The following is a 19,365-nucleotide window of genomic DNA, read 5'->3' on the forward strand; positions in this document are numbered from 1 at the left end:
ATTCACCTGTCACCTGTCCCGTGATTGTAGGTGTTCTTGTTAGACCCGTATTCAAGATGATGAGACTCTGGCCAGAGAGGTTCAATCACTTTCCCAAGGCCACACAGCCAGTAAGTGGAGGGTTGACCACAGAGCGTGCTTTGTCCCAGCCCTGCCACAGGAATGCCCAGCCCACCCCATGGGCATGCCCTCCCTGCCCCCTGCCCCCAGCACCATATGCAGTGCTGACTGGGAGCAGTCTCACAGGGTCCAGTCCTGTTTCCCCTGGGACTGCTCACTCCTCGGGGGCTGGGGATGGAGGAGATCATGACATGTGTTTTGTTGTTGAGAGTTCTTAGGGGCTTTTGTGTGGTGACTCCAGACAGCCCAGGAGCTGTCTCTGAGGAGGGCCCACGTGCTGCATGCCCCCGGATGGAGGTCTCACTGTCCACTGAGTGACAGCCACCTGGCCTGAGGGGGCACTCTAGTCAGACCTCAGAGAGGCTTTTCTGTTAATGCCTAAAGGAAAGGTTTCCTGATTTAAGGGGCTGGTATTTTTGAGAGATGCCGAAAGCATGGATCAGTTAGTGGAAAGAGGCGAGGGGTCTGTGGCATCCTTGGTGCTGGGCAGTCACAAGGGAAGGTGGTTATTGTGTGATCTTTGTCTTGGGCCATCTGGCTGCACCTCTGGGGGCCCCAGCAATGAGCCAGCAGTGGACTGTCACTGTCTGCCCTGAGACTAGCGTCCTGCACTTGAGGAGCATCATGTCGTGTCTAGATGGTGCAGCTATGTCGTCTACTGGGCTCCCCTTCCCACTGGCTTAGACTGTGGCAGCAGCCCCCGGCTGGTCTCCCTGATCTCAGGCTCGCCTCCTCCACCCTGTCCTCCAGATTCTGGCCCTCCCTAGTCTGACGGCTTCCCTGGGGCCCAACCCTAACAGGAATAAAGCATAAGGTTCCTGCCCCACTGTGCTCTGCTCTGCGGCTCACCCTTGCTAGGGCCTCACGAAGACCTGGCCATGGAGGGGTCATAGCCTGACCAGTCCCACCCTGGACCTTTGCTTGTGTCTGAGGCGCCCTGCCTCCCTCTGCTCATCAAAATCCTGTCCGTCCTGGCTCACATGCTTTTCCACCCCAGGAAGTGTCCCCATGCTCTCCCCAGACGTTCTCTGGGCTGGGCAAGATTCACTTTCCGAAGCTGCTATCGTGAGGTTTGAAGGAAGGAAGGTGAATGCTCCTCGAGCGCCACGATGGTGGTGAATTCAGCAGGGGAAACGGAGCAGGAGGTTGGAGCCTCCAGACCCCAAGAAAGCCAGCATCAGGGGGCACCCACAGAGCCCCAAGGGGGCCTCCCTCCCTACGAGGAGCACCGCGGCCCCTGAGGAGCAAGACTCAGGCTCAGCAGACAGGAGGGGCCTTTAGACGTCACTTGGTGGGATCTGCCCTTTACAGGTGGGAGATGGAGGCCCGGGGGGAGGGCAGTGTCACCAGGGCGCAGGGCCCTGGGCTGCATGACAGGAGGCTGGTCTTGGAGTTGTCTCCTGGCCTGGCCAAGTCCTCTACCTTCCTGAGGGTCCATTTCCTGACATATAAAATCTGGACAGTTGTCCCCATCTTGTGAGCTTCACAGAGTCATCAGGAGGGTTAGATGAGATTCTGGATGCCCGAGAGGCCTTGGTGACCGCTATCGGGTCATTGTCACTGTGGCCGATATTTGCTGAGCATTCGCTGTGTGCTGGGCACTCTGTGGACTATTTGTTCAGTCTGTACAGTGACCACATGTGGTGAGATCTAGTGATTGCCTGTACCTAACTGAGACGAAACTGAGGCACAGAGAGGTTGAGTGACCTGCCAAAGGTCACAGAGCTCGGAAGAGGCAGACCCAGAATCTGAACCCAGGCAGTCTGGCTCCAGAGCCCTTGCTCCCGGCCTTTGTACCAGGCTGACTGAGGACCGCGGGGTTCAGTGGCAGCACGCGGGCTTGGACCTGGTCAGTCTGCTCTTCGCAGCCATCTTTGTGGCCAGGCTGGGCCAGGTCTGCAGCCAGACAGCTTCCTTGGCGATTGAGGACTTGACCTCTCCACCTCTCATGGGGTGAGGGCTCCTTGCACTCAGCGAGATTCCTGTGTGGCGCTTTGGACGCCATCCCAGAGTCCCCAGCAGGTGGCTGGCCCAGCCTCGAGGTCAGCCTCATGCCCAGAGACGGTCAAGCTCCCCTTTCCCAGAGTGCACACTCTCACCGGGCGTCTCCCAAGATACGGTTTGTGCTGAGGATGCCCGCCACACCATCTAGGACACCAGGCAGGTGGGCCCTGGGGTCATTTCTTCCCCTGAGGAGCAGGAGGGGAGGATGGGGGGAACCTGGGCAATGCATCAGAGAAATGGTTTGAATCCTGGCATACAGTGGGTGCTTACTACACGCCTGTCAGGCAGTGTGTGTGTGTATGTGTGTGTGTGTGGGGCATGCTCTGTGTATGGGGACCAATGACAGAAGCAGTGGGAGCCATCAGCCCTGTCCCCGGTTGACTGAGGAGTGCCCATTCTTTCATTCATTTGTTCATTCAACAAATAGTTTTCAATGCTGGCTGGATGCCAGGCCCTGGGCTAGACGTTGGGACAGAGATGTGAACTCAGCAGACAAAATCCCTGTCCCCATAGAGCTTACGCCCAGTGGAGGAGGCAGAATTAACAAGATCAGCACAATAAACAGGATGTGTTGGATTGTGATCAGTTCTGTGGAGAAAAGTACAGCAGAAAAGAGGACGGGGTGGAGGGAGTTTCCGCTTTAAATGTGGTGGTCCAGAGATGACGCTGGAGCGAAGCCGAGAGGGAGGTGGTGAGGGCCGTGTGGCCACCCAGGCAAGTGTCACAGGTGGAGGCAGGCGAGCTGGGGATTCATGGAGCACCAACGGGCTCTGTGGCTGGGGCACTGCACTGGGGCAGGGGGAGTGCCGTGCAGGTGCAGAGACGGGTCAGACGGGGACCTGAAGGGCAGACAGTCCCACGTCACAGGAGACTCCGGGGCAGATCGGGCGAGTCCCGTGCTATGGGACACTGCGCGGACAATGCACTGAGGAGGGGCAGGAGAAGGGGCTGTTCAGGGGAAGAGGTATCCAAGGGGGCTTCTAGAAGGCCAGGCATGGTGGGCAAAACTGACTTAGGTACGCCCCCTAAAGGAGTTGGAGCTGTTTATGGCCCTTCGCCAATTTGGGGATCAGATGGGGGGTGGGTGCAGGATGGATGACACGGACACAATGGACTAATTAACTCCAGCTGAGTGGACCCTAGACTTGCGCTTTGGGGGAGAGCTCAAGGAGGCTTCCTGGTAGAGGTGGCCCTGGAGCTGGGCCTGGCAGACAGGCACGGAGCTGCTAGATGGAGATCCAGAGACAGCCTTTGCCAGCACAGCCCGATGGCCTGGGCCAGGCGCGGTGCTGTCAGGAAGTGCCTCTGATGGGGCAGCTCCGTGGGCACCAGGAGCCCTGTAGGGAGGGTGGCCGTACCCCTTCTCCAGGCTGCTGTGTCTCTCCACTCCCCTACCCTGCCCCTGAGGAGGAGGAGGAGGAGGCAGAGGAGGCGGAGGCTGGGCTGCTGCAGCCCAGCACTGTCACCGTGCTCTCCCTCTGTCCGCCGGAACCTGACACCCTGACCACTGAGGCATAAAAAACAGAGAATTGGAAGGCTCAGCCTGTCAGGCTGGGAGTGCCCCCTAGAGAGGCCTGAGGAGGAGCGCACGTGTGTGTGTGTGTGTGTGGTGTGTGTGTGTGTGTGTGTGTGCGTGCTTGCTCTGCCCGCGGTTGCCTGTGGAAGTGGGGAGGAGGCTGCTGGCCCCTCAGCCCTGCTTTATTGTTCCTGCCGCACCTGCTGGAGCCCCGGGGGCCCCCATTTGGGCTGAGGCCACTGGGGAAAGAGCAGTGCTGGGTCCTGACATGTGGCCAGTCCTTTCTGGAGGCTCCTGCCCTTTGGCATCCTTGAGAAGAATCCACGGAGGCATGTTTGGGCCCAGGGTGGTCTCGGGGAGCTGTGTAACTCCCGTCACCACTGCCGGGGAGGGGCCCACATGCTCTGTGACCAGTGGCTTAAAAAGCCACACTCAGCAGCCAGTTACGGATGCAGCCTGTGCTGGGCACAGGGGGGCCTGCAATGAGTCAGACCCAAACCCTGCCCTCGGGGAACCCCGGGGGGCAGACAGGCGGTGTCCTGCTGCAGAGGCAAGGCGGGAGGTTGGAGGCCAGGGTTCTGAACTCCTCTCCTGTGCCTGCCTGGTGGGAAAGAGGCTCTCCTGGGCTGGAAGTGAGAGCACAGGGAAGTGCCGACGCCAGTATCACGGCCCTATGAGCAGCTGGGCGAGGGCGCCCCATCCTCAGTCCCACCAGCCCCACACACCCCATGCTGCCCCACCCGGCACAGCTTGGGGTTCCTGCCTGAGCACGCCAGGAGCACTAACGTCTGCCCCTTCCCCAACACCCAGAAGACCCAACCCTCTCCCTCTCCGTGCCCCCAGCCCTTTGGCCTGTCCCTTCATCACAGCAAAGTGCCGTCTGCCTCTTCCTGGCAGAGGGCCGGAGTGTATGTCTCATCTTCCCCATCTGCCCGAGGCCCTGGGAGCTGCCCCCTCTGGATTCACAGCACAGAGGGCCAGACTGGAGTCGAGGTCACCTTGTGCTTCTCAGTCCAGAGCCGCTCAGGACACACGTGGGAAGTGGAACTAAATCCACGCTGGGGTCCTGGAGTGGCCTCAGTTGGGGCTGAGAACCAAGCAGTCTGTGGCTTTTGCCTTGGGTGGGTGTATCCGGGCCATTTTGTGAGAGGCCCTGGGCATCAGTCTTCTTATCTGTAAAGCGGGCCGGTCACCCCAGGGAACGCCTGGCACGTGGTTGTTTCCCAGTGCACAGGTGAGAGGCTGGTCTTCACTCCCACTGATAAGACAAAGTTAGGGGGAAATACAGACAATGCCAGTGACAGCTGTCCACTGATAAGGGAGTGGGCCGCACCTGCCTTTACTGGTTACAGGAAGTGCCTGCAGTTTATGTAAGAGGCAAATACCACTGGCATTTTCCGAACCTGACCTGACATTTGGTTCCTGTTTCTCTCCCCGCCCCCCACATGCAGGGAGTGAGTTTTCTGGGAGCCCCTACAGCCACCCTCAGTACCCCTCGTACAACGACTCCTGGAGGTTCCCCAACCCGGGGCTGCTCGGTGAGTACTGGTGGAGGCCTGCGGGGCCCTGGGCCATTGGCTGCCCCCTCGGGCCCCCTCACTGGGCCAGGTTCCCTCGACATCCTGAGGTCTGGTCACTGAGGTGGGGTGGGCAGCTTGCCCCAGACACTTGTGATATGGCAGTTGTGATGGGGTCCTCGGACAGTCACACCACTCCAGGCCTGCTCGTGCCCTCATCCCTCCCCCAGATGCATTGGTGGATAAGGGGAAATGGCACAGAAGGGCAATGGAGGAAGAAAGGGCATTGAGGGAGAAAGAGGAAGGTAGGGAAAGTGCCCGCCCAAGAGTAACTTGTGTTTCTTAAGAATCAGTAAATATTCCCATGAGAAATCTCTAAATAAAAGGCAGAAAGGAGGCCAACTCAGATTGATTGGTAGTGACTACAGTCTTGATAAGGACTCTGAGATTGATTATTGATGTCTGCCATGGACATCCTCAGAGCCAGCTCCATTGGAAATTCATTGCCCTGTGGCTGGAGGCCTGCCAAGGCATGCCATTCCGAGGTCAGCTGATGCCTAGCCTATGCCCAGGCCTCAGACTGGCAGATTGTCCATGGCTGGGGCCAGCCTGATCTGTGAACATCATCTAGATATTTGGGCCACCCCAAAGACCCAGCAGGGCTAACTCAGCCCTCAAAAAGCCAAGGAAAGCCTTTTGTTTTGTTGAAATACACTTACTGAAACCAGCTCCTGAGTGCCAGCTGGAGCTAAAGGTTCTGGAGCATGAAGCAGGGCCCCAGGGCTCACAGATGTCACTCCCCACCTGGGGGTGGAGCCAGCCAATCAGCCTGCAGGTAGCAACAGTGGTCGCTCCCTGGCCGTCAGCTGGGGAATTCCCACAAAGATCAGCCATGGAAGGGCCTCTGAGACCATCCAGGTTTGTCTGTCCAGCTGGACAAGGCCTGCTTAAGTAAGAACCTGTTAATTCCCTGGATCCTGAATTATTCTAGGACCAAGAAACAAAGACTTCATCAGAAAAGCAAGAACCTGATGTCTTCAAATGCAAGTTGCCAGGCCATGGGTCTGTGCAGGAGGCTGTGAAGTCACAGCCTTGACCCCTTCCCAAACCTGCTTTGGTGATTAGGGCAGACATGTGACATGGACACCGCCCCCTCCTGGCTACCACCCTTCCATGCACGCAGGCCTCGGGGTGCCCAAACCATTTTGGTGTGTCATGCAAAACTTGTGGGTAAAATACGCAACAATGCCAATTCGTGCTGCAGGTCCCTGTGCCTGGAGATGTCAAGGTTTATAGAAGACTAGGCTCTTACTATCTGTGGCCTCCCGGAGGGGCTGAATCTGTGTATTGATTGCAGACTTCTTTTTTGTTTTGGTAAAAATTACTTCTAAGCACTGAGCCAGGTCCCTACTTACCTAGCGCTTTTCCTTAAACAACCACCGGAGAGGCCCTGGGCTCTGAGTTGGCCCAGCTCTCAGCCTCAGGAGGCAAAGGCTGGCCATGGTCTCCCTGAACCAGAGTCTTTCAGCAGGGGTGGGGGTGGGGAATGGGTCTGAAGGCCTGAGCCTGGGAGTCCCTCCCTGCAGATCTGCCTGAGACTGAGCCCTGGTCCCAGAGCTTCTGCGAGGCTCACAGGGGCCATGGCACAAAGGAGGCCTGGGCCAGGCTGTGGGAGGGGTTCCTTATGATGGGGCTGCGACCCCAAGGAGGCACTGTTGACCTAGGATGTCCATGTATGGCTGTGCATTGCCCAAGGGGACAACGGGGGGCTGAAATCCAGCCCATGCCTGGCACAAAACCTGAGCCCTGGCCCAGGCTACAGCTGCCTGGAGGGGGCACCTTTTCCTAATTTTCGCAAGGTGTCCAAGAGACTCATTTGCCTGGGAGTTCAGGAGGTAGAGAAGTGGAGAAGGAGCCGCTCAGGCAAGTGTGGCAAAGGGGTGGAGTAGGAGGCGGGTGGTCTGTGGGGCCACAGATGGGGGACCTCGAGTGCCAGACTGGGAAGTCTGGACCTGACTGTGTGGGCAGCCAGGAGCCCAAGGGGATGGCGAGGGGAGGGTGGGACTAGACTGCGTCTGCGGCCACTGCTGCTCAGCCTCAGTGAAGTGCCTTCACGTCTCCAGGTGTTAGACGTGGGCTGCGTGCCTGCTGTGGAGAAGATGCCGACTGTGTCCTGGGAGCTCATAGGCTGGGGCAGGGGGCCTCGGGCAAGTGTGTCTGTGCTGGGAGGTGCGCAGTGCCCTGAGGGGGGCCGGAGCCAGTGTGCACAGGAGGAAGAGGAATCAAAACCCTGCTCATTTAAGTAAGCACTTGCTAATCGCTGGCAAGGCGCCGGGCAAAACCCTTCATGTGCGTTATCTCGTTTTATCCCCTTAGCTAGGGGCACATCCTCTTGTCTCTCTTATACAGATGAGAGACTCAGAAAGGTTAATTAATTTACCTGAGATCACGCAGCATGCAGGTGGCAGAATGAGGACTCAAACTCTGGTCACCCTGCCAGAGCCTGCATTCATAACCAGTGTGTCGTGTGGTGCTCTCACCCTCCCTGACAGATTGATTCACAGTCTGAATAGTACGGCCAGGCCTCATGCCTCCATAGGAACAGCCTGGAGAGTCCTAAACACTCAGACCATGTATGTGAGGAGAACAGCTCTGGTCTGTCTTTGAAAGCCAGGTTATTGTATATATCTGTCAGGATTACAGTTGCAACAACAGAATCCACTCTGGCGGGTTTAAGCAGAAGACAAATTTATTAAGGTATTTTGGGGCTCCCAGAGTCTCCTGGAGGACCAAAGAGACAGACGTGGGACACGGCCAGGGGTGACACCAGCACACCCCCAGGGCCGCTCTAGCGTAAACAGTCCTGTCGCTGCCAGTCAGCACGCCCGGCAGCTAGCTTTCTGCTGCTGCTTCAGCCAGGGAGCCACCCAGAGCCGGATGCTCTGCCACCACTCCCAGCAGATGGAGGCCCTCGGCCCCCTCCCTCAAGTTGCTCCCTTCCCAGCTGAGGTCATAGGCAAGAGGGTCTAATCGGCAGAGCCCAGGGGACACACCTATGCCCTGGCCACAAGGGAAGCTGGGAGAATGAGTTCTGGCTCCTAGCTCAGAGAGGCGGGCCTCACACCACAGGAAACTGCAAACACAGGGAAAGTTTGAACGCTGTTGGGCAGCTAGAGACATGAGAACTGGCCCCTGGACTGCCCAAGTCTAGAACCAAGGAGTCATAGTCAGGTCATCAAGCGGTCTGGGCCTCAGCTGCCTCAGGAATAAAAGGAGGGGAATCGCCACAGGCAGCTTGATTCAAGCAGGAGCTGAACACGATGCTGTCTTGAGGTCCGTGGCCTCGAATAAGCAGTGATCCACTCTCCTGAAGAGGTGGGAGATGCCAGGCTCAATCTGCCACAGTCTTGCAGATAAGTCCTGCGGATCTGCCTCAGATGGAGCAGGCCCATCCACATCTACCAGCCTACTCCCCGCCAGTGTCCTCAGGGCTTTAGTGAAAGGAATCCCACTGGGCAGGAGAGGTAGGCTGATGGTCTCTGCTCTCTGGGGAGTGCACTGGGCTGTGTGAACCTGCTCTGAGGCTCCTGGTGCTCCCGTTGGGGCAGTGGGCGCTGTGGCGACAGGTGAGCCCCTCCACGCACCGCCGCACGGGTGCTCGTGCCCTCACCCTCTCGCACACACACACTGCCCACACCTCGGCCGGTCCGGGTGTGCCTCCCCCACAGAAACATGGCCAGAGTGCGGATGGGTAGTGCCAACTCTGGAGAGCGTCCTTCCCCGCTGAGCCTCCTCTGGGCAGCCACCCACGGGGTGTCCAGAGCGGCCCAGCTGGGGTGCCGAGGCCCAGCATCCAGTCGGGGCCCAGGCTGGTGATGGCCATGGACGTGGGCGGGGCAGGCAGGGCCGGCGGTGGAAGGAAGGCCTCCGAGGTCAATTAGGATTCACTGTAAAGGGATTAGAGAGCGTGTAGGAGCCCAGAACGACTGTGTCAAGAAGTAAATGGCTGATAATGTGAATTAGAGAGGAAAAATGACAGAAGCAAGGACAAGTGTATTCTAGATGGAGGTCTAATGGGCCCCAGGAAGACAGAGTAGGTGATGTTTTCATTTCTCACCGTAAATGCAAGTGTCTTGGATCTCGCCGTGGAGTTCTCGCGCCAGGGCCGCTGGGCAGCCTGGCCCAATGATGAGGCTTTGAGAGGGAGTGAGTCAGAGCCGAAGGCGAGAGGCAGCCGGCGGGGGACTCGGAGGAACGGGCCGGGTTCCCCCGAGGAGTCGTACTTTCATTTCCTGTCCCTCAAGGCCTGCATGGGGGCAGCCCCTGTGGTCTGCCTGCTCCTGTGCCATGGCCAGGCCTGTGGGGATGGCCCCTACCACATATGTCCCTCTCACCTGGGGCCGGGGCCCGTCTGAAGGCTGGACGCAGGGCTGACACTGCAGATGCTCCCTGGGTGACTGACCGTCCTGATGCTGTCCCCATCCTGCAGAAGAGAGCAGAGGGAGCTGATAGGCGTTTCTGAGTCAGGGCTCTGACCCGGGGAGGTGACAGAGGAGGCAGCATCTCTGGAATACTTAGGAATTGGTGTCCATGCTTCTGGAAAAGCACAGTGAGGCACTGCCCACTCCTCCAGTGCCATTGCTGCCTGAGCCTCACTGACCTCCTGGAGGGCCGGCAAGGGGGAGTGTGGCTGCTAGTCAGGGCTGAGTTTGGAAGGGATCCTGCCCTCCTGATGACACACTGGCTGTGTGACCTCGGGCAAGCTACTTACTCTCTCTGTGCCTTGGTTTCCTCATCTGCTAAATGGGGACAATACTAGTTCCCACCTGAGAGAATTGTTGTAGAAATTAAAAGAATTAATGGATACAAAGGGCTTAGAAAAGTGTCCATTTCCGAAGCACTTTCACATCTGTATCTTATGGTGCCCTCAAATAGCCGCACTGTGACCCCCTTTTACAGATGAGAAAACTGAGGCTCAGCAGAGCGAAGGCACTTGTTGAAGGTCACAGAGCCTGACTGCAGGCTCAAGGCCCTGGTGCCCGGTTATGCTTTCTAGGAGAATTGCCAGGATTAGTTTGGATTTGGGAGAGATTCCAGATTAAATAAGTCCCCTCCCCTGGAGAATTAGGAAGCTTACTGTCCCCCCCGCCCCCAGCAGACATGTGGTCTGCAAGGGCTGGCCAGGCCCCAGCTGCTGTCCACTTGGACAAACACCGCCCTCCAGCATTGGGTGTGCGGCCGTGAGCTGCGCTGTGGCGGGAGAGTCCTGCGCCAGGGGCCGGCAGCCTGAACTCCAGGCAGGCTCTGCACTGAGAGGCTCTGTGGCTTTGGGCACGTGACTTTGGTTTGTTGAGCCTCAGTTTCCCCACCTGCAAAAGGAGGAGATGGCTTAGCATCTCTAACCTCTGTGGTTCTGAGAATCTCCTGTCTCCCTGAGTCCCCCACACCCTCTCATCCCTGGGAGGAGTTGAGCACAGAGTAGGCTCCTGGAGCCCTCATCAAAGCGTGTAGTCAAGGAAAGCAGCCCAGAGACAGTGGGGGGATCTAGCGTCGGTGCACGGGCCCTCCCATGGGCTCTGTCCAGGGGGCACAGGAGGCAGGGCCGCACCCTGCCCTTCTCCCACGTACTCACGGACCCCCGTCTCCCCATGTCTGAATTTGACCGTCCTCCAAACTCAGCCCAACCCACTTCCTCCAGGAAGCCTGCCCCTTCTTTTAGAGCAATCTCGCATTTCCCGGAGCTCTTTTCTCAGAGCTCCTGAACGCTCCAGACCCTGAACGCTGGCCTGTGTCAGGCTGGTGTTGGTGCATTACTGCCCAGCGCTGCACCCAGCAGGGTCAGAACATGAATGAATGAATGGGCAGGAGTCTTCACCACTGTTCGTTCACTCAGTGCTGTTGTTTATTTGCTCAACAAACCCGGCTGAGCTCGTGCCATGTGCCGGGCTCCAGACTGGGGACTGGGGCGGAACACCAAGAAGACCTGGCCCCTGCCCTTGTAGGGCTCTCGTCCAGGGGTGGGGGAAGAAGCACAGCAGGATGCGATGGGAGCGCGTGGTCCTGCCTGCAGAGGAGTGTGAGCCCAGGGCAGGGGGCTTCCCAGAGGAGGAGATGGGCACTGGACTCAAAGGAGGCGGAACAGTTTAGCAGACAAGAAAGGGGATGAAGGCGCGGCCAAGGTGTTCCAGGCAGGGAGCGGGGCACGGGAAAAGTCACCGAGGCGTGAGCGTATGGCACACGGGCCCACTCCACCGGCCCGGAGGTTGAAATGAGATGACACGCGGAAAGGACATGGCAGTGTGGGGAGAGGACGTGCTCAGCCCGTGGCGGTTGCCCTCAGCATCGTGGCGTATTGAGGCGGCTGCACACAGCTGGATTTCGCTGCAGGTGGGGCGGGAGTGTGACGGGAGGGCGGTGTTTTGGGAGGTAAATCCAGAGAGGTCGGCAGGGCTGCGTCATAAAGCACCCCCAGGCCAGACTAAGCAGTGACGACTTTTCATCCTCTAGGTCAGAAGTTGGCAAACTTTTTCTGTAAAGGGCCTGGTAGTCAATATTGTAGGCTTTGCAGGCCGTGTGGTCTCTGTTGCAGTATCAGGTATGCCGTAACAGCGTGAAGGCAGCTGCAGACAGCACAGAAACGAGTGGGTGAGGTGGGTTCCAGCTCAACTTCATTTACTGAAACACACGGCAGGGAGGGTCTGGCCCACCCAGCCCCAGGTGCAAGGAGGCCTTGAACTCTTGTGAGCAGCTAGCCCTGATCAGGCTTGCGGTTTGGGGAACAGAGTGGGGCAGAGGTCCTGGTGAGAGAGGACAGTGGCCTGGGCTGGGGGAGGGGGCGGAGGGGGAATGGTGGGGGACACTGGTGGAAAGGGGGCCCCAGCTCTGGGGCTTCGGGCACAGGTGGCCCTCCAACCTCCGCGCCATCTTCTGTCTCCTGCAGGTTCCCCGTACTATTACAGCGCCGCGGCCCGGGGGGCTGCCCCGCCTGCAGCCGCCACTGCCTATGACCGCCACTGACCCTCGGAGCTGGGCGGCGCCACGCACTTATGACATGTCACTGAGGGTGATAGCCTCCCACCCCCTCTGGAGACAGTCAGAGGGGCCCAATGAGGCTGTCCCCCAGCAACCCCCCACTCGCCTGAAACTCCTTCCCCCTTTTCCTGCCAGGACTCTGGGGTTCTATGGGGGAGCTGTAGGACTTCTAGACACCTGTCTATTTCTAAGAGTCAATCAATGAGCTTCTCCCAACGGCAACTGGGTGTCCACAAAGCAACAGACTGTTCTGCAGACAACTGCAGCCCCAGCTCAGCCTGCCAGTCCCCCAGCTGTCTGACCATCCGTCTGTCTTCCTGCCCCAGGCCTGGGAAGGAGAGCTTGCTTTTGCTGCTTTGGCAGCACCATGTAAATACCTGCTTGCTTTTCTATGGGCCCAAGGGTCCAGCTGAGCAGACTGCCCACCGTGATGCACCCTGCGCTCCCAATGCTCACAGGACATCTCAGACCTGTGTGCAGAGCGCCCCTCAGTCCTGGGTGCCACTTCTTTAATGTCTCGAGTAGGAGTCTCATTGGGCTGATGATGCTCCAAGGCCCCCCAAGACCCCTCCCCAAGAGAAACACACTTTGGGAAGATACCCTGGCTTCCTGCCTCCGCTTCCCTGGGCCCAATGCAGTGCGAGCAGCGCTTTTCCACGTCCAAGGACTCAAAGAACTGTTGGGGAGATTCCTCAGCCACGGTCCTCAAGTAAGGTGTCGTCCAAGATGCTGACTGCGTTGCAGACTCTGGACGTTAGGGCTAGACGGGACCCAGGAGACCATGGTCTGGGTGGGCCTGAGGCTCTCTTGACCCCCAGCCCCTGGAACCGCTGGCCTGAACTGGGCTGTTTGCTGAGGTGTACCCAGGCTCAGATCACATTGAACACCCACCGTGGACACTTCTCCACCCTCCAGGACGCCAGCAAGTGGATTCTGGGCAAGCTTGTCCCTGCCATGTAGACCATGGCTAATGGAAAGGACTTTCCCTGCACCAAGGACAGCAAACAGCTACAGCAGTCCGCCCAGACTTCCCGAGCAGCCCCTCGCGTCCTCGTGGAGCTTAGCGTGCTGCTGGGAGCAGAGATTTGGGGTCGGGGCGGATTCCGGACCTCGCGTAGTGGGTATCCACCTGTGGATGCAAGGGGGCCATGATGCTCAGGGCCATGGCCAAGGGGCCCATGGGAGGGGAAGCTTGGAGGGGGAGCTTGGAGAACTCGCTGTGGGCTGGAGTGGTCAGAAAAAGCCACCTGCGGGGATACTGGGGACAGAGGAAGGCCTTCTGGGAGAGGGGCAGGATGGGCAGTGAGGATCTGGTGTGTGAGGATCTGGCGGGGGTAGTTTGAGATGGGGGTGCCACCTGCCACCATCTCTTTGCCTGGGGCCTCAACTCCTCACAGAGTCTCTCTTGCCAACTTGGAACAGCCACGTGGAGCCCCCGTCCAAGTCTGGGCTGAACTGTAGCGATGACAGTGGACTTGGCCATTTCATGTAATGGTGTCCCCAGTGTCTGCATGTCACCAAGTCGGCAAAGAACTAGGGCAGAGAGAGCCCCCATTTGAGGTTATTGGGCCCGCGAGGTCTTGTCCTGGCTGTACCGCTGCCTTACTGTGGGACCTCAGACAAGACCCTTCACCTCTCTGAGCCTCAGCTGCCTTGGTCCAGCAGGTCACCTGCAGGGTCACCCAACAGCTCTCCCCTTCCCCTCCTCTCTCCCAGGATGTGGGGCTGTGATAGGTCGTCTGGGACAGGCCCTCCGCTGCTGAGCGAGCATATAGAGGTGGGCTCCTGATCCTGCTAATATTCAGACCAAGTGGAAAACAAGAACACCCAGAGGGGTGGGAACTAGCCTGGAGGAAGACCTAGTCCAGCTCCCTCAGGGGAAACTGAGGCCCAGCATGGGGAAGCCCTGGACCATTCAGGGAGACAGAGCAGACCTCTTCTGGCCACCACTGAGTGTTTTCCCCCCAACACCGTACAAGGTGGTGGGACAGAAGAGGAAACTGAGGCTCAGCAAGGTGGAGTCCCCAGGCAGTGACTGGCAGAGGTGGGGCTGGGATGCAACCCCCTGACCCCTGGCACCTGGTGATCCTCCCATCCCTGGGGAGGGAAGTTGACGGTGAGGGCAGTGGGAGACGGTTCTGGGCCCACTGCCCCAGGTGGGGTGTCCTGGGCTGTTAGAACCGCCGAGGGCGCCCAGTCACTCAGGGCAGAGGTGGAGACAGTCAGCGCACCCACCCCCATGGAGCCTGCTGGGCAAAGGTGGGAAGTGGCCGGGGCCAGAGCCCGCCTCTGGGAGCCCAGAGGAACTGGCTCCGGCCTCCACCTGCCAGGCCGGGTAGGAGAAGGTGTGACACCTGGCACCCCCTACCCCGCAGTCCCTCCCCCTGCAGGAAGTACTGGGGTCGCAGGTCTGCTGCTCAGGGCTCTTGGCCTCTTGCACCCACATCCTTGGGTCCTGCTGGGACCTGGTCAGCCTTCCCTGGACCAGCTGCCTGTGGCCACACCATTCTCCCTCGGCAAAGCCTGCCCAGCCCCAGGCACCACTCCGCCCTTCCTGTTCTTCCTGCTGTCCCCGGCCAGGCTCCCTCCACGCCTCTCCTCTCCCTGAGGCTCTGCTGGTCCTCAGGTTGCATTTGTATTGATTAGACACCCACTCGATTCCTGGGCTGCCAGGAAGAAGCACAAGAGCACACAGATGCACACACGTGTTCTCACACATGGACCTGCTCTCGCCAACTGCATCCCCCGCTGCCCGGCGGGGCGGCCTGGGAGCTTGGAGAGGAATGTCCAGAGGACACCAGCCGTTGAGTAGGTGCTGGAGAATTCCGAGCGGAAAACAAGGCCAGGGCTTTCACCAGCATCGGGGTGGGAGGCCCGGGGTGTTCCTCATGGGCCTTCAGCCCCGGGTTCCAGCTCTGACTTTTTGAAAAGGACATTGTGGATTTTGTGGACAATTTTCATACCATTAGTCTAGCTCCAACCTGAAAAATCTGATGACATGTCAAATCTGACACCCTTCCTGAGGCGCCTTAGTCAGGCTTTGCCCTTTTATAACAGACCTTTGTACGGGGCTCTGCAGTCCGCCGACATCCACTGGGGCAAAGGTCACAGGGCCCATCCTACAGATGGGAAGATTGAGATTGGGGCTCACAGGACAAGGTAGAGGTGAAGTGAACTCTCAGATCTCCAGGCCCTGTTCTCTCTCCACGGGATCAGCCCCTGTCCTGGAAGTGTACGGCCTAGGACACCCTTCAGTCCCCTAGCAGCGCCCAGACCCGTAATGAGGAAGGAAGGAGCAGCAGCTGGAGGCTGGCCTAACAGAGGGGCCTGAGGGGTGGTGGCTTTGCTGGTCCAACCTGATCCCCAGTAACACCAGAATCTGCAGAGCCTTTGGCGACTTCACAGCAGCGCTTCTGAGGTGTCATCCAGACTCCTTCCCCCCTGTGCCCTGAGGCTCAGAGGGCTCGGATCCTGTCCAAGGCCACACCACAGCCCTGACAGGGCCTGGGCGCGGGCCCAGTTCTGACTGCAGGGCCCAGGGATCCAGTGTCATGAGATGCCCGCTCACTCTTCTTTATCCTTCCTGCTGTGGCTCAGACTCCAGGCCTGGCTGTGACAATACGCAGGCGTCCCCGAGTAGGGCCATCAGGGTCCACAGGCCTGGGGAACACAGATGACAATCCCAGGCTGGGCAGGTGGAGCAGCTGTGCCCCTCGGGCAGGGTGGCAGCATGAGTGGCGGGACCCAAGACACGGGGAGAGTGCTTACCCCATCCAACGGCGCTCGAGTGAAAGCTTTTAACATGCTCTTCAGCCCAAAAATATGTCTGTGGGCCAGATTCCACGCACTGGCCACCAGCTTCAGAGCCAATCTTCCCAGTGACCCCCTTCTTCTTCACCTCCTTGCCCTTCATTGCAGATTTGGGGGAGATGGGAGCCCAGAGAGATGAGAGAGGCGCTTCAGGCTGTCCGGCCTGTCGTGTCACAGGGACAGGCTCCCGGCCCTGCCCCTCCCTCCTCCCAGGCTCTTGCAGGCTGGGCTTTGAAGGAGGCGGGGAGAACGTTGGGGGAGGGAGTGGGGGGACTGTTGGCTTTGAGGGGAGGTCCATGCTGCTGGGCCTTTCACATGAGCGGGGAAGAGCCCCAGGTGTGGCCACAGGGCACTGAGGGGTGAAATCCCTTTATGAGAAGTCACATCCCAGAGCGACTGCCCTGCCTTTGACAGCTCCTGGCACCAGTAGCCTCCTTCTGGATGACATTTCAGTTAGAATTTAGCTCCAGGCCATAGGGAGTAAATCTTAAAAACAAACCAAGCACTCCTGACCAATACCTGGAAACAAGATATGTCTGAGACACAGCTGCACCGAGAGTAGAGAAAACTGCAGGCCCCTGGACGGGCCAGGCCCAGGCTGGAGTGGGTGGATCCCACAGCTCTCTGGACTGGACCAGCTCCCAGGGGCCCTGCTAAGAGGCCGGCTCTGCAGCCTTGGCCTTGTCACCCATCTAGGAGCCTGCCTCTGGTGGTTTCCAGGCACGCACGCCAGTGCTCCTGGAGAATTTATTCCTTTAGTTCTTGTGGCCTCAGAGAGGTCCAAGGCAAATGCAGTTCTTAAAAGGGAACAAAATACATTATTGGCAAGTTGGACAGTCAGGCCACGACTCCTGGCCCACCTCCTGGAGCCCCTTCTGCGCCTGGTCCCCTGACGTCCCGCACCTCACAATTCCCTCCTGCGTATGCATGATGGAGCCACAGTGTTGATCCTCCCTTCCCCACTGTCAGCTCACGGCTGCGCCTCCAGTGTGGAGGCCGGTCCCCAGGGGCCACTGCCGGGTCTGGAAGCGAGTCCCTTGCCCGCCCGCTCCCCTGACGAGGGGCCTGCAGCTTTTCTGACACGGCTGCTTGCTGGGAGCAGGCAGACCCCGGTCTTTCTTTCATTCACTGTAATTTTATGGCACTGGGGTTCCATTCCTGGATCCTACCCCCCGGATCACAGGGGACCTCAGGGTCACATCTCTGCCATTCTAGAGTTTCACCCCGTGTTCCCAGGGGTCCTGTTGAGCTGTCTCCACGTTGAGGGTAAAGGTAACCACTGTTCGGTAAGTTTGGAGAGTCTTCTTCCCACGTCTCAGACCCCCGAGCAGCACATGGAGAAAACGCAGCTGTTCGTCTGTTTCTTGAGGGAATCGCACATTCGACAGTGGACTTGGTCAGTAGTGTGATTGGCCTGTGGGCAGGAGAAAGAGGGCCGGGTGCTCCCTTTCAGCTCTGGGCAGCTCTGGGCATGGCACAGGGACGGAAGCATGTAGACCAGCAGGTAGAGGGACAACCCGGGAGTAGGGCGCCCCCACCCCGACTCTGAGGCCCGGCTGTAGAGGCCAAGCTGTGGCCTCCCCCACCCCAACCCTAGACCCACCCAATCCTGTGACTCTGGCTGCGGGGCCACCCTCGTCCCCAAAATTGCCACGCTTGTGGCCACGTCCCTCATCTCCAAAAGTGCCATTAAGAACAAGTGATTTTGGATGATGGATTTTTGATTTACAAACGGTGCATTTCCCTTGGAGTGGAACAGAAAGGAAACCATTTAATGGCTCCCTTATTTTCAAGCATGAATACATTGTAATGAAACTATTTTATTGTATTTAAGGAAATGGAGAGTTGAATATTCCAGCCAATCAATAGCCAATTAATTGCTATACAGCTAAAAAGAGAATAAATAAGTCCTGAGTCTATTTGAAATGCCCTGCAAAGCTCCGAGCCTCCAAATCCGGCCTTCCCCTCCCTACGTGCACACGTGAGTGTGTACATGCACACACATGCACACATGCACACCCCTGCACCTCAGACATACTTGAAACTCAGAGAAAGCGCTGAGTCTCCTCATGCCGATTCTTGCCTGCTCTCCTGGCCTTTGGTCGGAAGGTGAGCAGACCCGGCAGCAGCCTGTGCTGGGCTCAGGAAGAGGCAGGCCGGTGCCTGGCCCCCAGCGGCTGGCACAATGTGGGGTAGCGGGCAGTGAGGGCCCCACTTCTCGGCCCCAGCGGCTGGGCCTCCAAGCTCGGGCCCAGGGTGGAAATCTGACTCGGGTTTGCCCCGACTCTCGCTGGAAGATGCTGCCCTGGTTTTTCACCCTCTAGTGGCCTTTGGACATTGAGTGTTTGTAGAAATGCAGATTACATTGCAAATGGAACTCTTTGCCAGGAAGACACATGGATTTTGCTTTGCATTCTTTGAGACGGTTGACTTTGTCTTAGGGACTGACCTTCCAGCATCAAAGAAATACATATCTACTGTATCCGCCAAAGTTTCTGATGCCTGCATAGACGCTTACTTGTAAAAAAAAAAGTACAAAAAAAACAACAACAAAAAAAAACAACCACAATTGAATTGCCTTTGAAAGTGGGAGATGATCTGTCTCCAACAGGTTGAAAAAAAAATGCTTCTTAAAAGTGTATGTTTTGTATTCTTTTTTTCTAGTAGGAAATAACTGACTTGAAATATTGGTGATTTTTTTCTTAGTGACGTGTGTTGCTTTTGTGTGTAATAATATTTGAATGTAATTACAGCAGTGCCAATTTGCCAAAGATGTTGGACATATTTTTCTTTTGTTGGGAGGAGGGCAGGGGCTGGGGGTGGGACGGGGGAGAAAACAGGGGTGGGATTTTGGTTTGATTTTTAACTTTTTTTTCTTGTCAAATCTGGAATTTGTGGCTTTATTCTAAGTTAAATGGTTGACTGCAACAATTTTATTTTAGATTAGTCGGAGGAACTTGCAATAAGATTGGCGTAGTTTCAATATCTGTGTCTTTTCATGAGTGACTGTTACCTGTGAAGAATTGATTTTATGTAACCTTTATGTGAGATAATTATTTGTAAATATTTGCCATAATTTTATTGGTTCCTAAAAATAAAAGTAATTTTTTAAGTTCAGAAAAATAACTTGATCTCGTTTGTTTTTATAACTTCATAGATGGTCTTTGACAACTTTGACAAAGCCACATGGGGTTGTGGGGAATTTTATTGGCTCTTTTGATGAAATCGGGGTCAGAACGAGTCTGTGCAGCTAGAATGAGGTGCTGCAGCATTAGACTGTGGCCTGGGTCGGGGGGGGGCGCGGGGGACAGGATCCCTGCTCTCGAGAAATTCCAGGCCCACCGCCAGCCAGCTTGGCAGGGTGGA

At 57.4% G+C, this 19,365-nt stretch overlaps 1 protein-coding gene across 1 annotated transcript in view; it reads left to right on the forward strand.

Moving 5' to 3' along the window:
* PAX5 (paired box 5) overlaps nucleotides 1–18,793 on the forward strand; it is a 196,443-nt gene extending 177,650 nt beyond the window's left edge. The window contains exons 9-10 of the mRNA XM_058523580.1: nucleotides 5,092–5,178; nucleotides 12,098–18,793. Coding sequence (XP_058379563.1) covers nucleotides 5,092–5,178; nucleotides 12,098–12,174 — 164 coding nt within the window. The 3' untranslated portion in view covers nucleotides 12,175–18,793. The remainder of the gene's footprint in view (nucleotides 1–5,091; nucleotides 5,179–12,097) is intronic.
* Nucleotides 18,794–19,365: the final 572 nt, after the last annotated feature.

The sequence above is a fragment of the Diceros bicornis genome, chromosome 28 (assembly GCF_020826845.1).
Source record: "Diceros bicornis minor isolate mBicDic1 chromosome 28, mDicBic1.mat.cur, whole genome shotgun sequence".
Lineage (NCBI taxonomy): Eukaryota > Metazoa > Chordata > Mammalia > Perissodactyla > Rhinocerotidae > Diceros > Diceros bicornis.